General features: G+C 48.0%; 1 protein-coding gene across 1 annotated transcript in view; it reads right to left on the bottom strand.

Annotated features, from left to right (window-relative positions):
- The window catches only part of Col15a1 (collagen type XV alpha 1 chain), a 107710-nt gene that overhangs the window by 20475 nt on the left and 63826 nt on the right, over positions 1 to 23409 (bottom strand). Inside the window, exons 14-28 of the mRNA XM_031377349.1 lie at positions 23021 to 23083; positions 15469 to 15504; positions 14956 to 15096; positions 14710 to 14760; positions 14053 to 14088; positions 13869 to 13952; positions 12286 to 12351; positions 9984 to 10019; positions 7373 to 7435; positions 4760 to 4828; positions 4617 to 4652; positions 1503 to 1556; positions 1347 to 1406; positions 588 to 656; positions 429 to 470 (exon numbers count right to left, since the gene is read on the bottom strand). Coding sequence (XP_031233209.1) covers positions 429 to 470; positions 588 to 656; positions 1347 to 1406; positions 1503 to 1556; positions 4617 to 4652; positions 4760 to 4828; positions 7373 to 7435; positions 9984 to 10019; positions 12286 to 12351; positions 13869 to 13952; positions 14053 to 14088; positions 14710 to 14760; positions 14956 to 15096; positions 15469 to 15504; positions 23021 to 23083 — 906 coding nt within the window. The remainder of the gene's footprint in view (positions 1 to 428; positions 471 to 587; positions 657 to 1346; positions 1407 to 1502; positions 1557 to 4616; positions 4653 to 4759; positions 4829 to 7372; positions 7436 to 9983; positions 10020 to 12285; positions 12352 to 13868; positions 13953 to 14052; positions 14089 to 14709; positions 14761 to 14955; positions 15097 to 15468; positions 15505 to 23020; positions 23084 to 23409) is intronic.

Raw genomic sequence — 23409 nt, 5'->3', positions numbered from 1 at the left:
GCTTGCCTCTTGAGGGGCGGGGGGCAGTGTGGTGAGCAGTAACCTAATCATTGGGAAGGATAGAACTTGAGTAGCTACAAATTTTAACCCCAAGTTCCCAGCCCAGAGGCCACGAGTTGGGATTACTTCTTTTGGTTACCCGGGAGTCTAATTTGCAATTCTATGCTCCTCCTGCCATGAGGCCAAATGTGGTTTCACTATCAGACTGACTAGCAGTACGGACCATATTAAAATAAGCCAGTATGCAGGTATTTCATTACCAGAGTCTATTATCTAGAAACTTCTAGATCTTTAAGGGTCTATATGTGGACAGATGATACCAGAGTAGACACACAGGGATAGAAGGTGCCAAGGTGAGACCGATCTGTTTCTTCAAGTTGGTACCGGTACTTAGCCTGTTGCTGAAGACATGCATGTGTGTTACTTACTGGTGTTTTACAGTGTGGTCGGGCAGGTATTGGGAAAACAGCCTGTGGAAAGAGAATATGAGAGGTGAAGCCATCAGGAAACCTAGCTCCAGCTGAGGCCAATCTGGTGCTCATTGCAGGGTCCCCAGGAAAGCCTCTCCCAGCCCCATCCTAACTTACGCCTTTGATGTTAACCACAGCTCCAGGGGGTCCTGGAGGTCCTGGGGGTCCAGGTAGGCCAGGTGGACCCTGAGGGAAGAAAAGGAAAGCTGCTACTGAGTTTAAGGATGTGGGAGACAACAACAGCTTTTACCACACACTCTGGGCTGGAAGCTGGGAGGGAAGAGCTTCTAGAAACAACTGGCATCTTGCCCTGGATCTGCCTGCCTGTCCACAGAGCACTCCCACATCTGGGCCACACTGCCAAGGGTGGGTAAAACATGGGGGAGGCAGCAGGACAGCTATGTCATCCTGGCTGACATCCACAAATAATGAGGCCCAGAGAGGGGATACAAGCTGCTCAAAGCCCATACAACCTGCTCAAAACCACACAGCAGCTTACAGAGAACTGAAATTAGAACTCAGAGAGCAATGCTTGGTTAAGATCTGCATTCCTGGGCTGTGTGCAGGAGCAAGGAGGGGACACAGGGTGCTCCGACCCCTTTTTCCTTCCTTCTCCTTTCTGTCTGGTGTCTGCACTGGGGAGACTGACACTCTTCAGCATGGGAATGATCTAGGTGGGATAGGACCCTCCTGAGAATGAGGCGGAGGGCAGGGCCAAGTGTGAGGACCTCTGGAAGTGATGGAGAAAGAGAGAAAGCTCCCCTGAACATGTATTCTGCAGGCCCCACTCATTGAACTTCACAGTACCGGTCCCTTAAGACATGGTCTGCACTGCAGCCCCAGGGCATGAGGTGCAGAAGTGACCTTGGTACTCACAGGCAGCGTGACCCCTCGATCTCCTTTGGCACCCTTGAGGCCATTCAGTCCTGGGCGACCCTGAGATGCACACAAGAGACCTTAATGAGCTCTTACTGTGGGCCAGCCTGGCCACCATGTGCCCCATCCTTTAGTCTGGGAGATACTGATACCTACAGGTCGTCCTGGGAGGCCAAATTCTCCTTTGTGTCCCGGTGGTCCTTTGGGTCCCTAGAAGCAAAACAAGCACCGGGCTAGCAAATGCCAGAAACTAGAAATGTCCAGAGATATGGGAATGCTGGGAAGGCTCTTGTAAGCAGAGCAGCAGGGTTGAGATGAAGGAATATTAGGAATCTGGGTCCTGGAGTACCCATCTGCCCGGTTCCTGGTCTCCTGCTTTTCCTCAGTTAGAAGCATTTGCTCAGATCTTCAGATCTCCCGACTTTCCTCAAGGCTACACTGTCAGGACCACCTCAGGCAGAACAAAAGAAGTAGCAAGAAGCCAGCAGCTTCCTGCCTCACGCCCCAGGTGCCCACATGCTAGGCTGGCTCAGAACATAGAGTTTACATTGGTCACCCATTCCAGGGTCCCTATGTCCTCTATTTTGTTTCAGCCCTGCTCCTCCAGAGGCCAGTTTGCCCAAGAACCTGATGGAGGATGTAGTCTCTGCCCTGCCCCCCACCCATCGTGAAGCCCAGCCTCAGCATGGTGCCTCCGTCCTCCTGTTCCTGAGTCCCTGACCTATGGACCCTGAAGTATTCAGTGATGGTTTTCTGGGTCCACATACTTCTCGAGTCACTGGCCTGATCCAAGCTCTTGGAAGGAGTCATCTTGTCTACTGGAGCCTGAGGAATGGCAGCTGTAATTATGTCCAGTGCCTCAAGCCTCTCTGCCCACCACCATTACCATAGATAGCATACCCTAAAAGATTCATTAAGACAGGGTCAGTATGAAAACTCTCCTATATATATTAATCTTAGGGAAGAGAAGTGTAAAAATAGAGGGAGTTCCCAGGGCATGGGTGGGCCACTTGGTAGGTGGTTCTCTGGAACATTCCTCATGTGCACATGTACATGGAGCATCCTGGATCTCATGGAAGTGTAGATCAAGAGTGTCTGAGCTGTTAGATGGGCCAGGGCCTGGAGTTCTGCATTTTTACTAAGCTCCCAGGCGATGTTGGGGATGCTGATCCACAGACTACACTTTGAGTCACAAGCCTTAACATATTTGTAAAAGAGTTGTAAGCTACACTGGTCTCTAGGGCCATAGTTAGCCCAGATGGAAGCATTATGCAAATTAAAAGGTGCCCTTATTGCCTGTGTTTGGCAAGCTGTGCACAAGCTGGCCTTCAGTGGGATACCCGCCATAGCCATCTGGAGCCTCCTGCTGGCCCCACTACTAACTGTTTGCATTTCCCATAGAACTGGAGGTTACTGAGTGGTTAACCAGTTGGGAACAAGACTCTCCCATCTGCCTTCACTCTCAGCCCATGTACTCTATATTTGGTCTTTTCTGCCTGACTTCAGGGACCCAAAAGCCTCAGAAGGTTTTCTGAAGGATATGCTTGGAACATATAGGTATTCACTCAAGTACAAACCTTTCTCCCCAGGCCTGAGGTCCAGCTTCAGTTAAACAGATGCCCTGTGTAGTCTGATAGTCCACTGTGCATCGATAGATAGATAGATAGATAGATAGATAGATAGATAGATAGATAGATAGATAGATGGCAGCTTATGTTTTGGAGCTTTGTGGAGGGGCGGAGGCAGGGAGCCCCATCAGATACAGGGCATGCCAGGTTGACCTCGTCTCCCATTTTTTTACACATTACTTATCTTCTTTGAACCCTTGTTTCCTTGTCTACAGACTTAGGGGGTCATGTGATTACACCACAGGGGTGTGAAGCTAAAAAGAAATATCTCTTAGGAAGCTTACACAGCGCCTGATACACGGTGGTGAGCCACACTTGATCTTTCTTCATTTGAAGTGATGTGTGTGTGTGTGTGTGTGTGTGTGCGCGCGCACGCGCGCGCTTGACAGGGAAGTTTAGAGTTCATCCCTAGGAAAAAGAACTCAGAAGTGTTCAAAAGTCTGAGTGAGCTACCTATTTTAAAAAGAGCAAAGTCAAAGAGCCTGTGATACTATTTAGCACAAGTCCAATCTATTCATTGTACAGATGGGCAGAAAGAAGCCCAGAAAGTAGCCGGGCAGTGGTGGCACACGCCTTTAATCCCAGCACTTGGGAGGCAGAGGCAGGTGGATTTCTGAGTTCGAGGCCAGTCTGGTCTACAGAGTGAGTTCCAGGACAACCAGAGCTACATGGAGAAACCCTGTCTCAAAAAAACAAAAAAACAAAAAAAAAGAAGAAGAAGAAGAAGAAGAAGAAGAAGAAGAAGAAGGAGAAGGAGAAGGAGAAGGAGAAGGAGAAGGAGAAGGAGAAGGAGAAGGAGAAGAAGAAGCCCAGAAAGTAAGAGCAGGGCATGCCACACCCCCCAAAGCAATAACACGGCAAAACCAGTACCATGTGAGGTTCCTTGTGGGGCTTCCTGGCATCTGCCAGTTCTCACCAGTTCTAGTCTGCTTGCTGGACACACAGCTATACTACATATCCAAGGGCCCTCAAGAATCTGAGTTCTGACCGGTGAAAACGTGCTAGAAGTGATGCTCATTCCCCTTTATAGTCTCTTCCACTTTCTCCTGTCTAGACAATTCTTGTGACTTTGGATCCAAAAGATGCTGGAGTCACTGTTGGAGGGCAGAGGTCGAGCAAGAAGTAGCCACATTGGATTTTGAAAGAATGAGAAATGAGACACTTCTATGGTCAACCAGTAGGGGGTTGTTTATTGCTGTTCAGATTTATTTATTATTATATGTAAGAGTGTTTTGTCTGCATGTATGAATGTGTACTAGACCCATGCCTGGTGCCCACCGAAGCTAGAAGAGAGTACCAGGTCCCCTGGAACTGGAGTTATAGACAGCTAATTCACCATGTGGGTATTGGGAACTGAACCTGGGTCCTCTGCAAGAATAGCAGGTGCTCTTAACCACTGAACCATCTCTCTTCCCACCATCCCTATTTTGTTTGTTTTTGAGAGTCTTGTGTAGGCCTGGCAACCACTAAGAAGTCGATGTCCCTGTAGTTTGCCCTCCCACAAACATAGACACATGCGCTGCCGCTTGTTACTGCATCACCTTTTATATTTCCACAAGTAGAATATCTCAATCTAAGTGAGCCAAAGCATGGCAAAGGTTTGAACCCTTGTTCTCACCCAGTAGAGAGACACCCAGCTTACCATGGGTCCTGGTGCTCCGTGGACTCCAGGTTCACCCTAAAACAGGAGACAGGCACTTGTCACTCAGAAAACACTACTTAAGATACAACCAAAGATGGTGAGCCAAAGCACATGCTGCCCTCAAGGTGTGCTGACAGAATTACCTTTCTCCCCTTCACCATTTCCAGAGGGATGTCCCCAGTTAAGATGGCACCAGGCTCGCCCTTCTCACCCTGCAATGCAGAGAATCTTTTAAGGTCCAACCTCCTCCTGCTGCCTTGTTTGAGACCTCCCCATCCTGCTGCTGTGCCTGCTCACCTTCAGACCACCCCTCTGGCCCCGCCACTTCAGCTAAGCCTTCTTGCTAAAGGATGGCAAAAGCCTCTTGCATGACAGGATGTTTTCTGAGGTCTTTCTTCTACCAGTTGTCTAAGTTAACTGTTCAAGTGCACCCTCAAGGGTGCTAAATGAGGACAGATCTGTACCCTCATTTTCAGACCCCAGCATCCTGCCCCAGCATACTTCTTGCCATAGGATGTCCTTCCAGGGCATCCTGGACATCTAGCTCCTTACAAATCTGATAGTTTGCTTTCCTGATGACTTTAAGATCTATTCCCACCAAGAATCCTTATTGTTGTTGTTTAAATAGCTGAAACTGAGAGAGACAACACTCTAAGCATGGTGCCGGCCTCTCTCAACACAAGAGCCACATGTCTCGATGAGCAGGTGTCCTCCAAGCCTCTTATTGTTTAGGCAGAGCTCTCCTAGATGCTGGGGAAGAGATAAAGGGAGCCTAGGGGTAAGGATGCAGGATACTGTTCTTAAATCCTGTCCTCAATAGGCTCATCTACTATCCCGAGAGTTCCAGAAAGACATGCATGGAGAAACGAAGGCCATGTGGAGAAATCAGTGTCCTCCTAGGCTTCTGCACTAGCCCTGGGCAACTGGGCTGGCAGGACAGCAACCTCCTTTCCACAGTTGAGAGTGGCCAGGTAGGGCACCAAAGTGAGCAGGGAAGCCTCTCTCTCCATCCCCCAAAGCCCGCAGCTGACATGTGGGTCTTACCACTTTGTTGGCGAAGAAAAGCAGTCCTGAGCAGCAGGAAGAGGCAAGCACAAAAGCATTAGAGGCAGAGCCACAGGAAGTGCAGTTGCTGTAAGAGCTGGAGCAGAGCTGCCTGGTGTCTGTCCCAGACATTGAGAGTGACAGAGAATTAGCAGCAGGAGTAGCCTTTGGGATCTAGAGTCTTAGGTCTACCTACTTTGCCACATAGAAAAAGGAACATGGGAAGCAAGAATTGCCAGAGTCAACCCAATCCCAGCCAAGAGTAAATCCCAACCTCCTCTGCAAGCCCACCATAGGGACCCAGACATCAGCACTCTCACATGCTTCCATACTCTGCCCAACACACCGAGCTCTCTACTTCCTAGTGTTGAAGACCAAGTCTCTGGGGCCTCTTTCCTTGTCCTGGGGGCAATGGGGCACATGAGGAAGAAAGCCCAGAGAAGCTTCCAATCCTCACTCTTCTCAAAGATGCTCCTTCTAAACTCCCCAGGGAAATGTAGTCTCACCCATGTGCAGCTTCTGACACAGGGGTGGAGGTGAGGGGTACCCTGCCTATCTGCACTGTCTCTGTCTTCCTATGATACATGGTATAAGAAACTGCCAGGATCCCTAGGGGGTCAAGAGATGAGAAAGGGATAGCACACAAATGGAGAAGGGAATGCATGAGTCTAAGTCAGAGTCTTTGCTGTCTACTTATGGATGTTTCTATCCTCCTCAGCTATTAAAAAACTACCCAGAAGCTGATGGTGAAAGGCTGTGTAGGGCTACAAAGGCTGGATCCAAACCCTGAGATTCTCCAGAAGTCCCCTGCATGACATCTACTCTAACTACACAGTGTCCCAAATTACAATCACCAAATATTGGAATTCATTTCACTCACTGATTATACATTCTTCCAGCCAGCAAGTGTCATTTGTGGCCCAGACTCTGAACTAATCCCAGAGTTCCAGAACAGTCTGTTGTCAGGAAGCACACATGATAACCAGGAGACAGGATGGCTCAATGTGTGAGAACAGCATTCTAGAGGGCATTGAGCCATACTCTCTTCAGGTGGGGGAAGGGTAGAATCAACAGTGCCCTTCTGTGTGAGATCAGAGAAGTTATCAGCTAGAGAGTGCCTGTGAAAGGCACGGCATTTCTCTAGGATGATAAAAAAAACCTTCTGGAGCCATCTGGAGAGATGGCTCAGAGGTTAAGCACACCGGTCTGCTCTTCCAGAGGACTGGGGTTCGAGTCCTGGCACCCACATGGCCCCTAACCACCTCCATTATCTTCAGTTTCAAGGGATTTGATGCCCTCTTCTGGCCTCAGCAATCACTGCATGCATGTGGTATACAGAGTTACAGGCAGGCAAAACACTCATACATATACAAAAATAAGGCAATATATTTTAAGTAAAGAAATCATCCTGGCTGGGCAGTGGTGGCACACACCTTTATTCCCAGCACTTGGGAGGCAGAGGCAGATGGATTTCTGAGTTCGAGACCAGCCTGGTCTACAGAGTGAGTTCCAGGACAGCCAGGGCTATACAAAGACACCCTGTCTCGAAAAACCAAAACCAAACAAAATCATCCTGTATTAGAGAGTAGTGATGATTGGGAATCTTTTAAACATCACCAAATTGCACTGTAGGAACTGTGTCTCCAGAAGGAAACAGTTGGCCAATGGGAGTAGCCAGCAAATTCCAAGCACATCCCCACCTGGCCTCCTACCTGTTCTCCTTTTAGCCCTGGGAATCCAGGCACACCTGTGTCACCTTTTGGTCCTCTGGGGCCCTGCAAAGAATCATAGGAGGGCACTGTGTTAGGAGGGTACTGTGTTAGGAGGGCACAGTGTTATGGTTAAAAGATTTTTCCCCCAAACAGAAAAACATCTCTCTCTGTGTCTCTGTCTCTCTCTATCTTTCCATCTTGTCTGTCTCTGTGTCTTTGTCTCTGTCTCTCCCCCAATCCTCTCTCAGAACAAGCTCTTATCAAGCAGGCAGAAGTCATGATTAGCTCTGATCTTTTCCTAACTGTAAGGAGTCGAGAAACTATGGGCAGAAAGCAAGCCTGGGTGTTGGAGGCCTGGAGAGCCTGCATTACTGTGGAGAAGGATGCCCCAGTGGAGCATCTCAGGAAGCTGGCTAGGGAACCACTCCTAGCAAGACTGGTCCTCTCAGTTACACAATCATTCTCATGGAATGTTCCAGAATGTGTCCTCAGACTTGAAGCAGCCATCTTAGGGGCTGCAGCTAAGAGGTAGGACCTCTTTTCCTTCCCAGGCCTTTGGAGAGGTGGGGGAATCTGTCAAATATCCTTTCCTTAGGTGGGTCTATTTCTCCTGTCCTTTTCTTTTGGATGCTGGCCAGATCGTAAAGACACTTTTAAAGTCGCTCCCTAATCAAAGATTTGGCTTCCTCGATTTTTCTCAAGTCCCCGTCCCTGTCCCTGCTGGGTGGTCTCCTACCACCAGATGGCTGATCTCCATGTTTATCTTCTCCTTTCTCCTCCTCCAGGCAGCTGGGAGATTTATAGCTCACCTACCCTGGGTTTTCCTTCTAAATGCTAATAAAATGTCCTTGTGCCTACACTTGAGTATGTTCTTAATTCTTTTATTAATGAAAGTGGGAAGCCCATAAAGAGACCCTGATTCCCATGGTGGTATAGGACAGATCTGCTGCTGGAACTTCCCAACTCTTCCAGTAACACTTCTTTCCTGCCTTTTAATTCTTTGGTAGAGAAATCGAACCTGTTCCTGCTCCCCAAGACAGCACGACTCCTTTGAATGTTGGTTTCCTCCAGGTGGGCAGACCCCGACCTGCTTTTACCTGGTTCCCCTGGGCTGACTCACCCATAGCTTTCCTGGACATCCTCTACCTGCTGGCCCAACACCCACCTCACAAGATGGGATCCAGCATCCTAGCCCGCCATTAATCTTGGCTGGGACTAACACTTCATCTCCCGCACCTTGGAGGTTAGTCTGGTCCCTTGACCTCCTTGCGCCAGACTTGTTGCCCCTGCACTAAAGCTTGTACCCCTACCCCTTGCTGGGCCGCCCAGTATCCTCTGCAGAGCCAAATCCTACACTTCAGCCGCGTTCATGACCCTCAACTCCAGCAGACACAGAACATTCGTGACAATGACTTGCCACTCCTGGTGTCCACTGCCCCAAGGCATTTTATTGCCTTATTGCTATTTGGCAAGGTAGGCGAAAGGGTACGCTATCTATCACAGCAGCGTCCTGAAAATATTTGAGTGTTATTGTTTAGCGGTGAACTTTTTGTTCATCTTTCCTTTTCAAATAATTTAAAGCAAAGGACAAGTAGGCCGAATCTGTTGGATGAAGACTTACATCTGGGGTATGTGGCCTGGCTCTTGTTCATGCGGCCTCCCTAAATCCCTTCAGTGGCCCCCTCAGAGCCCACCATCATTCTTATGGAGGAAAGGATGCTAGAATGTTCCAGAATGTGCCCTCAGACTTGAAGCAGCCACCTCGGGGGCTGCAGCTAAGAGATCGGACCTCTTTTCCCCCTAACCGCAAGACTGTTTCCTGCTTGCTCCCTCTTCTGTTCTAATGTCTAGTAAATAGTGTATCTTAAAACCATCTTCATAGTTTATGCTCACTTAGAAAATGTGAAAAATTGTCACTGTATTAAAAGTTCCAAAAAGTGTGAAAAGATAAGAGGGGATCATCTACAGTTCGGCCATCAGGAACACACTCCTATGGTGTTATTATCTGTTTCCTTCACTGGTCCTAGACTCAGCACCTCAGGCCTTTCCAAGTTGTGGAGTTTCTAAGAAGTAGTGCAGCTCTCTCCCTGGGGCCACTCTTGGCCTTCTGCACAAGCACAAACTCTAGACAAAACCGAACACTTCTAATGCAAAAACACATCACCCTACTTTAAGGCACACACAGGCTGTTAATTAGCAGCCTTTCATCCCGTGGCTCTCCTCTGTCCTCATGCACCACCAACTTCCTATGTCTTGAGGGACTTCATCTGTGCAGACTATTACTTGATTTGCTAGGGACACCCAGCTACTGCCCAGGGCTGGAGGGCCCAGGGGTAGAGACCTAAGACCCAGCCCTCTGTAGCTATCATAAAAGTAGATACACACAGGAGAACCTGTCACTTCTGGCAGAAAAGGATTTCTACAAGATGGCAAAAATAAACCCTATGGGTCTCATAGGAGAGGACGTGTCTGTGGAGAGTATGAAAGATATGCGTGTGTACAATGGAGCTAAGGCTTGGTCATGAGGGATGGAGGAACAGCATCTCAGGGGTATAAACAGAATGAGCACCGTCCCTGAGCACAGGTGGAGGCTAGCCACTGCAGTACTTACTGGAAATCCTGGCAGCCCTGGCACACCATCTGGCCCCTGCAACACACCAAAGACAAAGAGTTTTCAGAGGCAGGAGTGTTGTGCTTCATGGGCTACGGTCCCTCTGGAGGGCAAAGGCCTGCGTCTGTTTAATCCAGCAGGGACGGCACGGGAACCTGGGTAAGTCACTGACCCCAGGGACCTGCCAAGGATCCAAGCCCATTTCCACCCAGTGTGGATCACTCACTGCCCCACTTTGTAGAAGGTTATACTGAGGACTGGGGATCGGGGGAGTGCCACCCAGAATCATACAGCTAGCTGAGGAGAGGTAGGATCTGTCCTCAAGCATCCAGAGGCATGAACCGCTCCCCAGGCCTGCCCCTGCTCTCCACTGAAGTGTTCCCACACTGAGCGGGAGTAGACAGCATGGGAATCTGGGTAAGTCAGCTCTGAAGATGGGTTTGAGGTTGGGAGGTAGGGGGAGAAGTGGGTCCATGCTGGGAGCTAGACTTTTATAAAAGGGATGAGGATTTTTAAAGGGTCTGGCCAACAGTGTATAGTTCATCACACTGAGCCACAACTCCCATGCCTGGCAAGTCCATGTTGCTGATGCTATTAAAAGGACAGGAGTTTGACAGGATAAGTAGGTAGGTAGATAGATTAGATAGATAGATAGATAGGTAGATAGATAGATAGATAGATAGACAGACAGACAGACACACACACACACACACACATACACACACACACACACACACAGGAACTACATAGAGGGGTCAGCAAGGTGTCTCAGCAGATAAAAGTGTTTGCTGCCAAGCTTGATAATCTGAGTTCAATCCCTGTTTTTACCCTTGTCAAAACAGGTATTAGTGAACCAACTCTACCAATTTGTCCTCTGACCTCCATATACACTCTCTGGCACATACATCCCCACTTCATCACATGTCCTTCAACACACACACACACACACACACACACACACACACACACACACACACACACACGTTAATAAACTACATTTTAAAAAGAACTAGTTAGAAACAAGTTTCTCGACCCAGTCGCTATGGAGCAGGGGCATGGATGTACTACTTGAGTCCTCTTAGGAGGGAATTGCTACAGAGTAAGTAGAATGTTAATCCAGCCATAGGGATGAGGAGGACCTGGTTTCACCCTCAGGGAGGACTTTGGTAGGGAAGAAAGAACAAACAGCAAGGCCTGGGATCCAGGTACTAAGGGCCCGGGGCCCAGTCTCAGAGATGCTGATCCTCCTGTTTAGGTTGTCTCTCTTGCTCTGCTGTCCACCCACTAGCACCCTAAACCTCTCTCTAGCAGTTCTAGGGAGAACAAAGATCCTGTGGATGGATTTTTGCCCAGTACCTGATCTGCCTTGCACTTTGAATACTGTGTCTTTGGATTATTCATTTCAGTAGTAATAGATGGATGGGAGCCCCATGGGACACAGCACAGGAGGGGTCATGGTAAAATGAGCCTCACAGATGACACTTCACAGAAGAAAGCTGGCAGAGGCATTTTCCAGATAGCTGCAGAAATCTTGAGGTATATTCTAGGTCCTTTTCCCCACCCCACAACATGGGTGGCCGACCTCCCTGGGTGCTGCAGGGTGGGCTACCCCAGCGGATATCTGCTCTGCATAGCTATGGGTAGGTGTCTCTGGCTCCAGAGTGACTTTCCAAGCTAAGCTATGGGTAGGTGTCTCTGGCTCCAGAGTGACTTTCCAAGCTAAGCACTTTCACTTTCTCTACCTCATATAAATTGTCCCAAGGTCTGGAGAGGGAGCAGGACTCTGAGTGGTCATTAGAGATGAGGGTTGGACCCCCAAGGCTCCTACGGCTAGCATTTCTCTTCCCTGGTCCCCAACAGATGCCATGGGAACTCTTCTTTTGAGGCCCTGTTGAGCTGAAGCCTCAAGGGGGACATTGAGTTCCCCCGTATGTTGATTTATTCATCTCTAAAATGGTGTGAGAAGGGCTGAAGTAGGTCTCAATTCTCCTCTGGCTCCACTGTCCCATTAGCAGCATCCTCAGCAGACTGAGCAGAGACACATAGGCCCACAACCCTGCCCAGGAGCAGGTGGTTCCAGGTGCTCTCTGATCTCACAGGACTGAACACATCTGCTCCCTGAATACAGCTCTGCACTACAGAATAAGTACTAAAAACTCAAAGATGTAGGCTTCCTTCCTTCTGACTTCAATAGACTCTGGCTCTATGCTTCCGGAGCTAAAACCCAACACTTTGCACAGGGGCATCTGGGTAGAATGTGGATATAGATGGATGCTGCTCAAGGGCAGATGCAGATACAAACCGGAGGCCCCGTGAGCTCAGGAATGTCTGAGAAATTCATGGATCCATTGGTGATGTTGATCAAAGACTGAAAGAGAAAAATGTCACAGTGAGGACAAAGAAAGACAAGTGCTCCTCCTTACTTCTGGCAAAGAGACCTTAATTGAAGTCACCCAGTATGGAGTACATTGATCACACCCCAAAGTCACTGCCAAACACACCCAGCCCTCCCACTCCCCGTCAAAGAGTCCCAGCCTGCCTGTCACTTTTCCTCTTAAATTAACTTTAAAATTACTCAGTAGATGAATTCTTTCTCTCTTTTAAAGTTATAAGCATATGTATACATACATACATACATACATACATACATGCATACATACATGTGTGTGCCCATATGAGGCATGTGCATGTGTGTGTGTAAAAAAACCTCATGTATGTTGATACTTTAGATAAATGGCATTAGGCCCTGTACCCTCCCCTTCAACTCATTCTTCCCTCCTCAATCATCTTGTGTGGAGCTTTCCATGTGCGATTCTGGAAGACATCTATTTTTAGTTTGAACAGACTGTCAGGGAGCCCTCCAAAGGGACCATGCAATTTACACTTCCCCCACAGGCACTCAAGATTGTCTATCTCCCTCCCCACAGGCTTGGCACTTTTAAATCCTACTCGTTCTCCTCTTAACTCTGGCCATTCTTTTTCCAGGTCTTTGGGACTTTTTCTTTTGGCACAAGTGTCTGCATCGGGCAGCCCCAGAGGTCTAAATGACACTCGGGTAGGAACAGGGAAGGTAAGGGGCATATGGAAGGAAAGGTGTTGCCAAGCCTTTGTTTCCTCATAGGGATTAATGGTGACACGAAAACCACACACTACTGCCTCCCTGGGAATAGGGGTCACATTGATGCCTCCCTGGGAATGGGGGAATCAGAGTGGAGAGAGGCTGGGTTTGCTCACCCATGTGGTGAGCTTTCCAAGTGAAATTTTGAAATATGACTACTAACTTTTTTTTTTTTTAACAAAGAGCCATCCAATGAGCTCTTCTGAAGACACCTTCCAATCAAAACTGGCTCTCAGGGGTATGACCCTAGCTCCTCTTGGTCTCTTTACCCACTCTGGAAACGGGGGATGCTCCTGACAGCAGTTTGGCGCATGCTCACCACTGTCCTTCTCTCTCTTGTCTGACTCTGGAATTACTCAGCTCAATATTATGACTGGATTCTGGACTTAGTGGCTCTCCCACAGGGTTAAGGACATCAGTACTCTCTGCCAGCAGTGAAGGTGATCTCAGGCCTGTGTCTCCAGCTTTGACTTGCTTTCTTAGCTAGCTCAGAACCCTTTTTGGGGGCTTCCTCAAGACTCTGACACTTCGTAGGCTGTTGTCTGACTCCTGACCCTGCCCAGCAGAAGAGCAGGCTCTGAAGGTCCTATGTAGGAGTATGGTGGCATGGAGGGGGTAGGAACAGATAGGTTAGCAGGCTGGCAGGTGCAAGCCTGGACACCCTGTGTAGCCACCAGCCTCAAAGTCCTGAAGTGACAGGTTACCTGCTATCCCCCCTTAGCAAAGCAGAAAGCATGTGGCAAAGTTTCAACCTGAGCAATACTCACACTGGACAGGATCTCGACACGCCCAGGTGGTCCCCTAGGCCCCGGTGGCCCCATAGTGCTGGTTCCGTCTGTTCCCCGTTCACCCTAGTTACAGCAGAGGGACATTAAAGAACAAAGCTCACAGTTCACGGATGATGCTTCTATAACCTTCTAGAAAGACACTGCCTCCAATGGGCTAATTTACCTTGGCGCCTTGTTCTCCTTTCTCTCCTTTGGGACCCTGACAAAAATAAGCAAACAGATAAAGAGGCATTCTTTGGTTTTTCTACTATTTGCTGGCGCACGATACCTTCTCGCATTTCTCCCTAAGCTCTCCAGTGGATGATCTCCAGGGTGATGGATCAAAAGACAAGGGGGAAATTCCCATTCTAGGATCAGAAGAGAAGTCCCCCCCACACAACACAGAGGCCTCTCCCAGCATGGAAGTGCCCTCCTGACCCCACCCTTAGATCCTGTGTGTGCAAGAAGCTGTCTTATATGTTAGAAGTTACTCCCTGGGCACTTGTCTCTGGGCTCCATGTGACAATGATCGTAATACCCAGTGGAGTGTCTTCATGCAGGTGTACCACACAGGACAAGGGCAGTGCCTGCTAGGGATGAGCAAATGGACAGGGTAGGCACCTGCTGGGAGCCTAACACAGTGACGGGAAGCCATGAAACAGAAATGCTCAGCATGGAGGAACTGGCCAGTAGGGTCTAAGATGGCCATCAGATTTCCTTACAGGCAGTACCTTATAGGCAGGCAGCACAGCATGGGGCTGGAGGCATAGTGAGTGTGAATCATCCTCCAGGGGTAACATCAGGACAGCCCTCATAAAAGGGTTCATAAAAGTCTACGTACACTTGGAGACGAGGGCTTGCTCAGCAGCTGGATGTCCCCAGAACCTTCAATCTAGGGGAGGAAGAAGCAAGGATTTCAGAGTTCACTGCCAGGTACCTAACTGCTTGAGCCAGGCAGAATGCTGGGGGCAAGGAGCTCACAGGAGACTCAATAAAACCTCCACCCAGGGATCCGTATCCAGAGTGCTGTGGCTTCCAATGCTCTTTACCCTCCGTCACTCTTCAGTCACAGAAAGGGCAAAAGTACCTCAAATCCAAGTTCTGTTGTACATCCCGGGCCTGGAGGCCCAGGGGGTCCAGGAGGCCCTGGTGGTCCCATGACCCCAGGAGTGCCAACTTCTCCATTCTTCCCTGGGGGACCTGGTAAGCCTCTGTTTCCAGGGTCACCCTGTAAGGAGAAGACAGGCTAGTTACCAGCTGCAATTCCCCCCGCCCCCCAAGAAGCAGTGTGAACACCTGAGTCAGAAAATGACTCCTTGAAGCTAATTAAGTTTAGAAATTCTCTGATGGGCGCTGCTTGATGGCACAGAACAGCTGTCTGACTAATTGGCACTTCCCTTGGCTGACGTGCTCACTGGAGTATTGAGGAAGGAGGAACGTTGCCGGGTTAGCTCCCCACCATCCCAGCTGGCCTATCTTCCCTGAGCCTCCGCTCTGGGGAGTGCTTCTCTTTTCTCTGTGACATTTATGGGTTCACTCTTCTGGCCCAGGGGTACACTGGAGAGGGAAGAAGAGGCGGGGAAGAACTCTTCTCAATTACCTTCTCGCCAGCCGAACCGTTAGGCCCTCTTGCTCCCTGAAACACACGAACACAGGGGCCAATTAGGATGCATCACGCTAGGCTTGCTCAAAGAGAAAGTGAAGAATTACGGACGAGTGCATAGCAGGCTATGACAACAGGCTTGTTCTGTCTGGGTTTGGCTGGTGTCTCCAGGCTGAGCAGCACATCACCATAGTTATCAGTCTACGAAACAAGTCAAGCCCAAACCTTGAGAAACCCATTCCTCAATAGTTAGCCAAGCCCTCCTCCTTGAGATTAAACTAAGGCGGTTGGCATGAAGCTGGAGAGATCAAAGCAGTCTCTTGGAGACTCACACCAAGCAAGGCAGCTAGCTGCGCCCCACCCTGCCTCCTTCCATGACAGAGGTAAGGGGTACTTCCAACTTTAAAGAAGGGAAGGGGGAGTGGCTAATTTTGATTATCAACTTGGTTGGGATGAGAAGCACCTTGAGGATGTGTAAAGCACACTTCTGGGTGTGTCTCTGAGGGAGTCTCCAGAGAACACCAAATAAGGGCAGAAGACCTGCCCCAAATGTGAGTAGCACCATCCCATAGGCTGGGGGTCCATGGGCCAAGTTAGAAGAAACAGGGAGCCAGTCACCACTGCACCCACACCACTCCCTTGCCCTTGACTGCCAAGAGAATTCGTAGCTGTGTCCTGCCATATCATCTTGCTGCCCCGATTCTGTCTCAACCATGACCCAGACCAAACAATGGGGCTAGACAACTGGACCTAAACCCTTGAAATTGTGAGCCTAGTGAAGGCTATTCTCCTGTATTAGACAACCCAGCTATCGGGTGGCCACACATAAGCTATGACTCAGACTATGACGTGCCAGCCATGAGAGACTGTATCTCTCCTCGTCCCTTTCCTGGGCTAGATCCCATGCATAGGAATAACCTCTGTCACCCACAGGGTAGGCGATGAATCTATATCACCATTCTCAAGTAAGACAGAAATCCCCTGGCCTGAAATGCCGGAGTGAAACAGACAGGAAGCTAAGAAGGCCTCAGCCACAGCGAGGAACCACAGAGACTGAAGTTCTCTGCATGGTGGTGGAGAGAGCAAGTGTGTGTGTGGTGTGGGTGGGGAGAGGGACAGGGGTAGCCATGAAGGAAGTAAGAAGTAGGGATGCCCCAGGATCCTTTAACAGAAAGACAGGCTGAGTTTCTACTTCAGGACAGCCATCAACCTTCACCAGTTCCCCTTGTTTTCTTGGCGCACCCCCGCCAAGGAGCATCTAGGAGTGCCTTAATACCATAAGAACAGTAAGAGTTATGTTCAGGAGCAAAGGGAGGGTAGGGCTCTGGAAGCCTGGAAGATCCATGGGCACCCAAAATGAGATCAGTTTCTGAGGCGCTCTGTCTGATAGACATTCTGGTCTTTCCATCCCCACTGAGAAACTTAACACGCCTCAGAAGTAGCCACTGTCTACGTCCTTAGTGGTCTAATGCCAATAGAGCCCTAGACACTCAATGAGATGCCAATTTTGTAAACAAACACACAGAAAGAATCCCAGCTCTGAGGAAAGGCAACTCTAAGGAGGAGACAAAGTCAGCAACAGCACAAAGAGCACAACACAACAAGAATGCTATGAACTTTGATGGCTTCGGGGAGATGCTACAAAAGCACAAAACAAGAAGGAGCTGCTCTGAGATGAGAACAGTGGGGTCCACGGACATAAAAATGTATGATGGTTGAAATGAAGACCTGTATGGGACTAAGAGAAAGAGACACACCCTGAAGAGAAATATAGCAGAGAAGACCGAAGGCAAGGATACAGAACTGCTCTGAAAAACAGCACAAATGAAAAAAAGACATAGGAAGAATGGCCAAATAGAGCTCAGGGGCTAATCAGACATTCCAATTACTGATCAAATAGAATAAAGGATGAAGAGAGCAGAGCAAACAGCATGCAGGCACATAATAACTGGACATCCTTGCACTTGACCTTAGCAGAAGGCTAAGGTCTATGCTGAACATTTCTAGGAAAACAAAACCCAGAAGCTTCATATCCCAGAGGTCTCCAGATTAAACGCCACTCCACCCCAAGGCTCTTTAGTACCAAGTGGGAGAATACATGTTTTAAAGAATCTGCATTCAGTGACAATGCACGGAGGGATTTTAATACACCAAGCAAAGGAAAGTGACTCCTAAAGCCTGCCAAGGGAAAAGGTGGTGGTTTTAGGTAGGCTGGGACTGGGAGAGAAATCTGAGCTCATCCTCCATAAGAGGATGCTTACCTTCAAATCCTAGGGGCAAATGGTCTCAAACCTAAAATTGCATACACAGCCAAATAAGCCAGGATCGCATTATGTGTGGTCTGAAATTCACTATCCAGATAGACCAGGCTGGCCTCAAACACATAGAGATCACCTCCCTCTGCTTCCTGAGCGCTAGCGTCCCCACACTAGGCTAACAGAAGATTTTAAACAGCCAAAATATGGAAAGTTTGCTGTGCACAGACCCACTCTGAAAACACTGTAGGGATATATATCATCCTTCAAGAATACTTGAGGAGGAAGCATGGGACATGGGAAGCAAAGTGGACACACTTTTCATTGCTTCCCGTGTCCCATGGGCATGAGGAGTTACACATTGCACACTGTCTGCTTTAATACCACCTTAAGAAAATATCTATTCCCAGACACACAACCACCAGAAGGGCTCTTGTGAACCATACCTAAGGTTGTCCCCACTCTGATAACGTTCAGCTGCACTTCTGATTGATCCCGTTAAAAAGAACTATATCATGAAAGGGAAAGTGCATTATTATCCAGTAGCTTTCCCAAGTTCATTTAAGCCAAGTGTATCGTGTATCAGATTAAGAGGAAGTTCTAGAAAGCACCTTAGCCTCCTCTGGTCTCTGTCTCTGCCTCTCTCTGTGTCTCTGTCTCTGTCTCTGTCTGTCTGTCTGTCTCTGTCTCTGTCTCTGTCTCTCTGTCTCTGTCTCTCTGTCTCTCTGTCTCTCTCTCTCTCTCTCTCTCTCTCTCTCTCTCTCTCGTTATTTTACTCTGCTTGAAAAAGGCAGGGCTTAGGTCCGGTCCACTGGCTCGCAGGTATGGTGGCCATCAGTTTGGAACATGAGCAGATAGCAGATTAGCCAGGAATGGAAAGGTCTACCTTACTGGAATTTTCATGAATGAATAGAGTAAAAATTGAGAACTGTGAGAAATAGTTCAGGAAACCTGCTGAACTTCCTAAATGAGACAGTAGCAGAGACCACTCCTTAGCCAGAAGGAACTTGTGTACATTGAGTCCAGCACCTTCTTGGACTTCCAACTAGTAGAGCTATGTGATCATGAGTAGGAAGCTATGGAGAGATCAGCTCTACAGCTGAATGACTCACAACAGTGCTGTATGTCACAAGATCATCCTTCACTATTTTATTTAAAAATTTTTTTCTACTTTGAAACAAGGTCTCAGCTATGTAACCCTGGCTGGCCTAGAACTTACTATGCAGACCAGGGTAGCCTCATATTCTTAGGGATCCTCCTACTTCTGTCTCTGCAGCACTGGGACTAAAGGTATGAGCCACCATGTCTGTTCTGTACCTTAGAATCTGTGATAATACATTTTAACTATCAGCTTGATTGGCCTGAGAATGGCGAGATCAGTAAACCATACTTCTGGGCATGTCTGTGGTGTTTCCAGAGAGGATTAAATAAAGAGGGAGGTCCGCAGCCTGAATCTGAGTGGTATGTACCATAGACTAGGGGTCCAGATGGAATAATATTGGAAGAAGAAGAGCTCCTATCTCAGGCATGCACTCTGTTCTCTGGCCAACATGAGCTATTCTGTGCTGTCCCACCACTGACTCTTATCATGATGGCCGGAGCCTCTGACCTCTGACCCCTGACCCTGACCCACAATGGGCTCTCACCACGATGAAATCTCTGAACCAAAAGCCAAAGCAAATTCTTCTACCATTTCTCAGGTGTCTAGTCCCAGCAACAAGAAGGCTAACAGAATTCAGTAGAACATTTGGCTTATTGTTGTGAACTGAATTATCAAAGGTATTACAAGATGTCAATATAAAGAAACATAGAAGAAGCCAGCAGATACACGGCCTTTTTTTTTTTTTTCCCTACTGGGGTTCCTTGTAGAGTAGTCTGCAGGGTTGGCGTGTGGGCTTTGTAGTAATGGTAATTTCAGCTCAACATCTTCCACAGACTACAGTTTCTTTGGTTTTATGGAGATCTACCATGCAAATGTGCCAAAGCCAACTGATAATAACAGAGAGATGACAAGAAACCAATACTGTGGTGTGTTGGACTTCAAACACAGCTGGTTTCTGGATTCTAGGCAAAAAGCAAGTCTGTCCTCAGAATCTTCAAGGGTACCCTGATGCTATCACATGAGCTGTGTTCCAAAGCAGACTGGGATATCTAAGAGATAGGGACCACAGTGACAACATCATCAAATTTCTCTTCTAGCTTATGGGAAAGACAGAAGCTGGGTCTACATTGACATTTCCAACCCAGTGAGATTACTCAAAGACAGCTCTTGAGTGCTTAAGTTTCCCTAGAAATTCTAGGTAGTTGAGAAAATGTCAAAGTTCAGACTTTTTCCTGTGTGGGTGTCTGAGAACTTCCTATGGCAGATGAATACCACGAATACCCTGGATCCTGAAGACTTCATGCCTCAGTCCTCGCAGGACTGGAGGCAGAAGCTTCAATGCAAAAGGAATAATATCTGAAGATCCTGCTTTCTAAAGGCTCCTCAACTGCCCTCACAGATGTGCTCTGCAGCAGGGAAAATAGGCCATTTCCACCTCTTCCTTCTTGGGAAAAAGATGTCAGGGTTAGCTGTTCAACTTAACACAGGAAAAATAAAAGGTGCTTCTGTTTATGCTAAACATCATAAATAATCTAGTAGATATTCTCTTAATGACCATCTACAGTTTGATGACAAATTCATGTTTGATAATAATGGTTTTATAGATGAGCAATTACATTTCCCAGGCGAGTAAATTGAGTCTTACTCATTATGCATGATGGGAAAGCAACTCACTTTAAGCTGGGCGTGGTAGTGTACAGATGTAATTCCAGCATTTGGGAGTGAGAGGCAGGAGAGTTAGAGTTCAAGGTCATCCTCAGCTCTTATGGAGTTGGAGGCTAGCCTGGGAGGCATGCAACTGTGCCCCAATTTGGATAATTACCTGGGTGTATAGCCCAGATTAGGCCTTGTCAATAAGGATGTGCAGGCCAAAAGAAGACACTCTGATAGGAGTCAGGGGTCAAATGTGTCACTGGAACTGATGTCTCACAAGGACCCTGAGACACTCATTTCCTTCACAAATGAAATCACTTATGTGACTGTATGCCAGACTCTTTATTTACCCGTCAAGTCTCCAAATGCAAATGTCCAAGTCCTTCTAGAATCTGCTTTTGCTTAACCCAAAATCATCCCATGTCCTCAGGACAACAGTGGACCTCTTAGTAAATCCTAGGAATAAACCAGCAAGACGGATCTGCAGCAGTTATCCAGGGCAAGGTGGCTCTTCTGCCTTGCTGCTCTACTGAGCCAGCTGTAGCCAACAGGGGCGTCAGTATGCAGCACAGGGTGTCTTCAAGCACAGACAGTGTGGGAGGCTTAGCCGCTGGTTTGTAAGAGCAGACAAGGTAAGTGTGGGTTGGTGGGGCTTCCCGAAGACCTAGATTTCTTATGAAACTGTTGTTTTGTATAAAATGACTTCCCTAAGATTGCACGGTTGTTTCTTTTTCTGAGAAATTCATTTGCAACAAAAATCAGGCTACTCTTTCAGTTAAGCACACTCAAGGGCTGATGGATGGAAACTGGGATTTGATTCAGTGGCTATGGTGTCCTGGCAGGGGACATTTCAACATGCTCCTGGGGGTGATGTACAGGGCCCCTACCTCCTATAGAGTGGGTCTGTTGAACCTTCATTAGCGTACCACCAGTGAAAAGCATCTTGTTTTTATTTATTATCTCTCTCTGTATAAAGAGGCATGCCTTCATTATGTCTGGGAAGGCTACGGGGCATGACTTGCCTTCCCCCAAGAGCACCAGCATGGATAGTAGGCGGCTTCAGTAGACTGAAAGCAGGCTAAATAGAAATGGTAGCTTAAGATGCTGTTTGAAGAATATTCCACTTACTCATAAAAGACTAACAGAGGCTGTGCTGGGTTGGAAGGATATTTCGGCTCTAGGGCCGGACACGAGTTCAGGGTACACAGGAATGCTAGCAACTTGTGTGTCATTGCTAAGAAGGTTCTCAGCGGCATTAACCCTGTGCTCACAGAAAGAGGAAGAAGGGAGGGTGCCAGAAATGTTGAGAGAAGTCAGGCATGATGGAACACATTGATAATTCTAGCACTAGATGGTGGGTGGAGGGATCACAAGTTCAAGGCCCATCCAGCCTAGATGGCATGACCTCATCTCAACAAATCCCAAACAAAACGCTGACCCCACCAAAGACTGAAGAGGACATTCAGTACCCTCACCTTATTCATGTCCCGCTGTCTTTGGTTTCAGCTATTCTGTTAGCCAGAGGCTGAAATTATTAAGTGGAAAGTTCCAGAAATAAGTAGTTTACAAGTTTTAGAGTGCACACTGTTCCGAACAGAACAATGAAATCTTACAGCTTCCTGCTCCATCCTACCTAGGCTACAAGCAATCTGTTGGTCCAGCATATCCACGTTCTATACTCTAGCCACCCATCAGTATCTTAGCTGCCACCTCAGTTATGAGACCGTTATCCACCCATTCATTGGTCCTTGTTTTACCTAATGATAGCTATAAAGCAGGCAGTAGTGATGTTAGTGATTTTACTATAATACATTGTTATGACTGGTCCATTGTATCATGAGTTATTGCAGTTAATCTTTTACTGTGCTTAATTTAGAAACTAAATAGGTGTGTGTGTGTGTGTGTGTGTGTGTGTGTGTGTGTGTGTGTGTGTGTGGAGAGGGGTCTTGTAACAAAACCCTTAGGATAAAGGAGGGTCACTGTCTCTGAACTGGGTCTTGATGTCAAAAGGAACTGGCATTCCTGACAAGGCAGATACTCCATGTGGAGGCTTAGAACCTTCTAGAGAGGACCATACAGCAACTGGCTTGTTGTTCAGAGCTGTAGCAATGGGCCGTAGGTCACATGCTACAGAAACGATGCCAACCAAGAAAGGCATTAGGGCTTTGCCCAACAGGGTGCCATGGGTATTTTCTCAGTGAGTTCCTGATACCTGAAGGTGGACAGACAGACAGAGGATGACTGTAGGAGGAAAGGACATCAGGGAAGGTCCTAATGCTACAGGGTGGGTAGGAAGAGAAGAATGTCTGGTCAGGTTATAGGTAGGGCACGAGGTAGATGGTGTCACTACTGTTCACTGATGCTATGGCGTACAGGAGTGGGGAAGGAGGAACCAGTAAGGGGACTGTGAGCCCAATGGTGGGGACATCCCAGAGAGGTGAAGAAAGAGAATAAGAGAGGAAACAAGCTCAGGTTAGGGTGAGAGAGTGGCCAGGCTGGCGTCCTGTGTGGGAACCTCACATTATCCATTATCCCCTACCTTCTCTCCTTTCATTCCAGGCTGGCCAGAGGCTCCATCAAGTCCAGGCTGTCCCTCAGGGCCCTGGGGAATATTAGTAACAGTTAGCTCACAGAATCTCTGCTAAAAACCACACAAAACACTACATAGGAAGGAGGGAAGTTTGGGGAACTCAAGATCAATGAGCACAGGCCTTGCTGCTTGTGCCCCAAGAAAAGCATCCTCTGCTCTCTAGGTTACTTGCTCAGAGCTGTACCAGGGAGCTCTGTACTTGAAGGACATTGGGAGCAGAGCAGGAACAGATGATCTCCAAGGCTTTCCCATACCAGGGAAACTAACTAACTGTGGTATACTGTGATAGATTCCAAAACCTTCATGAGGCTGCACTCCCACCCCCAACACACACACAC

Source organism: Mastomys coucha, unplaced genomic scaffold (genome assembly GCF_008632895.1).
Source record: "Mastomys coucha isolate ucsf_1 unplaced genomic scaffold, UCSF_Mcou_1 pScaffold18, whole genome shotgun sequence".
NCBI lineage: Eukaryota > Metazoa > Chordata > Mammalia > Rodentia > Muridae > Mastomys > Mastomys coucha.
Note: the sequence above shows the minus strand (reverse complement) of the source record. Positions and strands in the feature narration are given on the sequence as shown.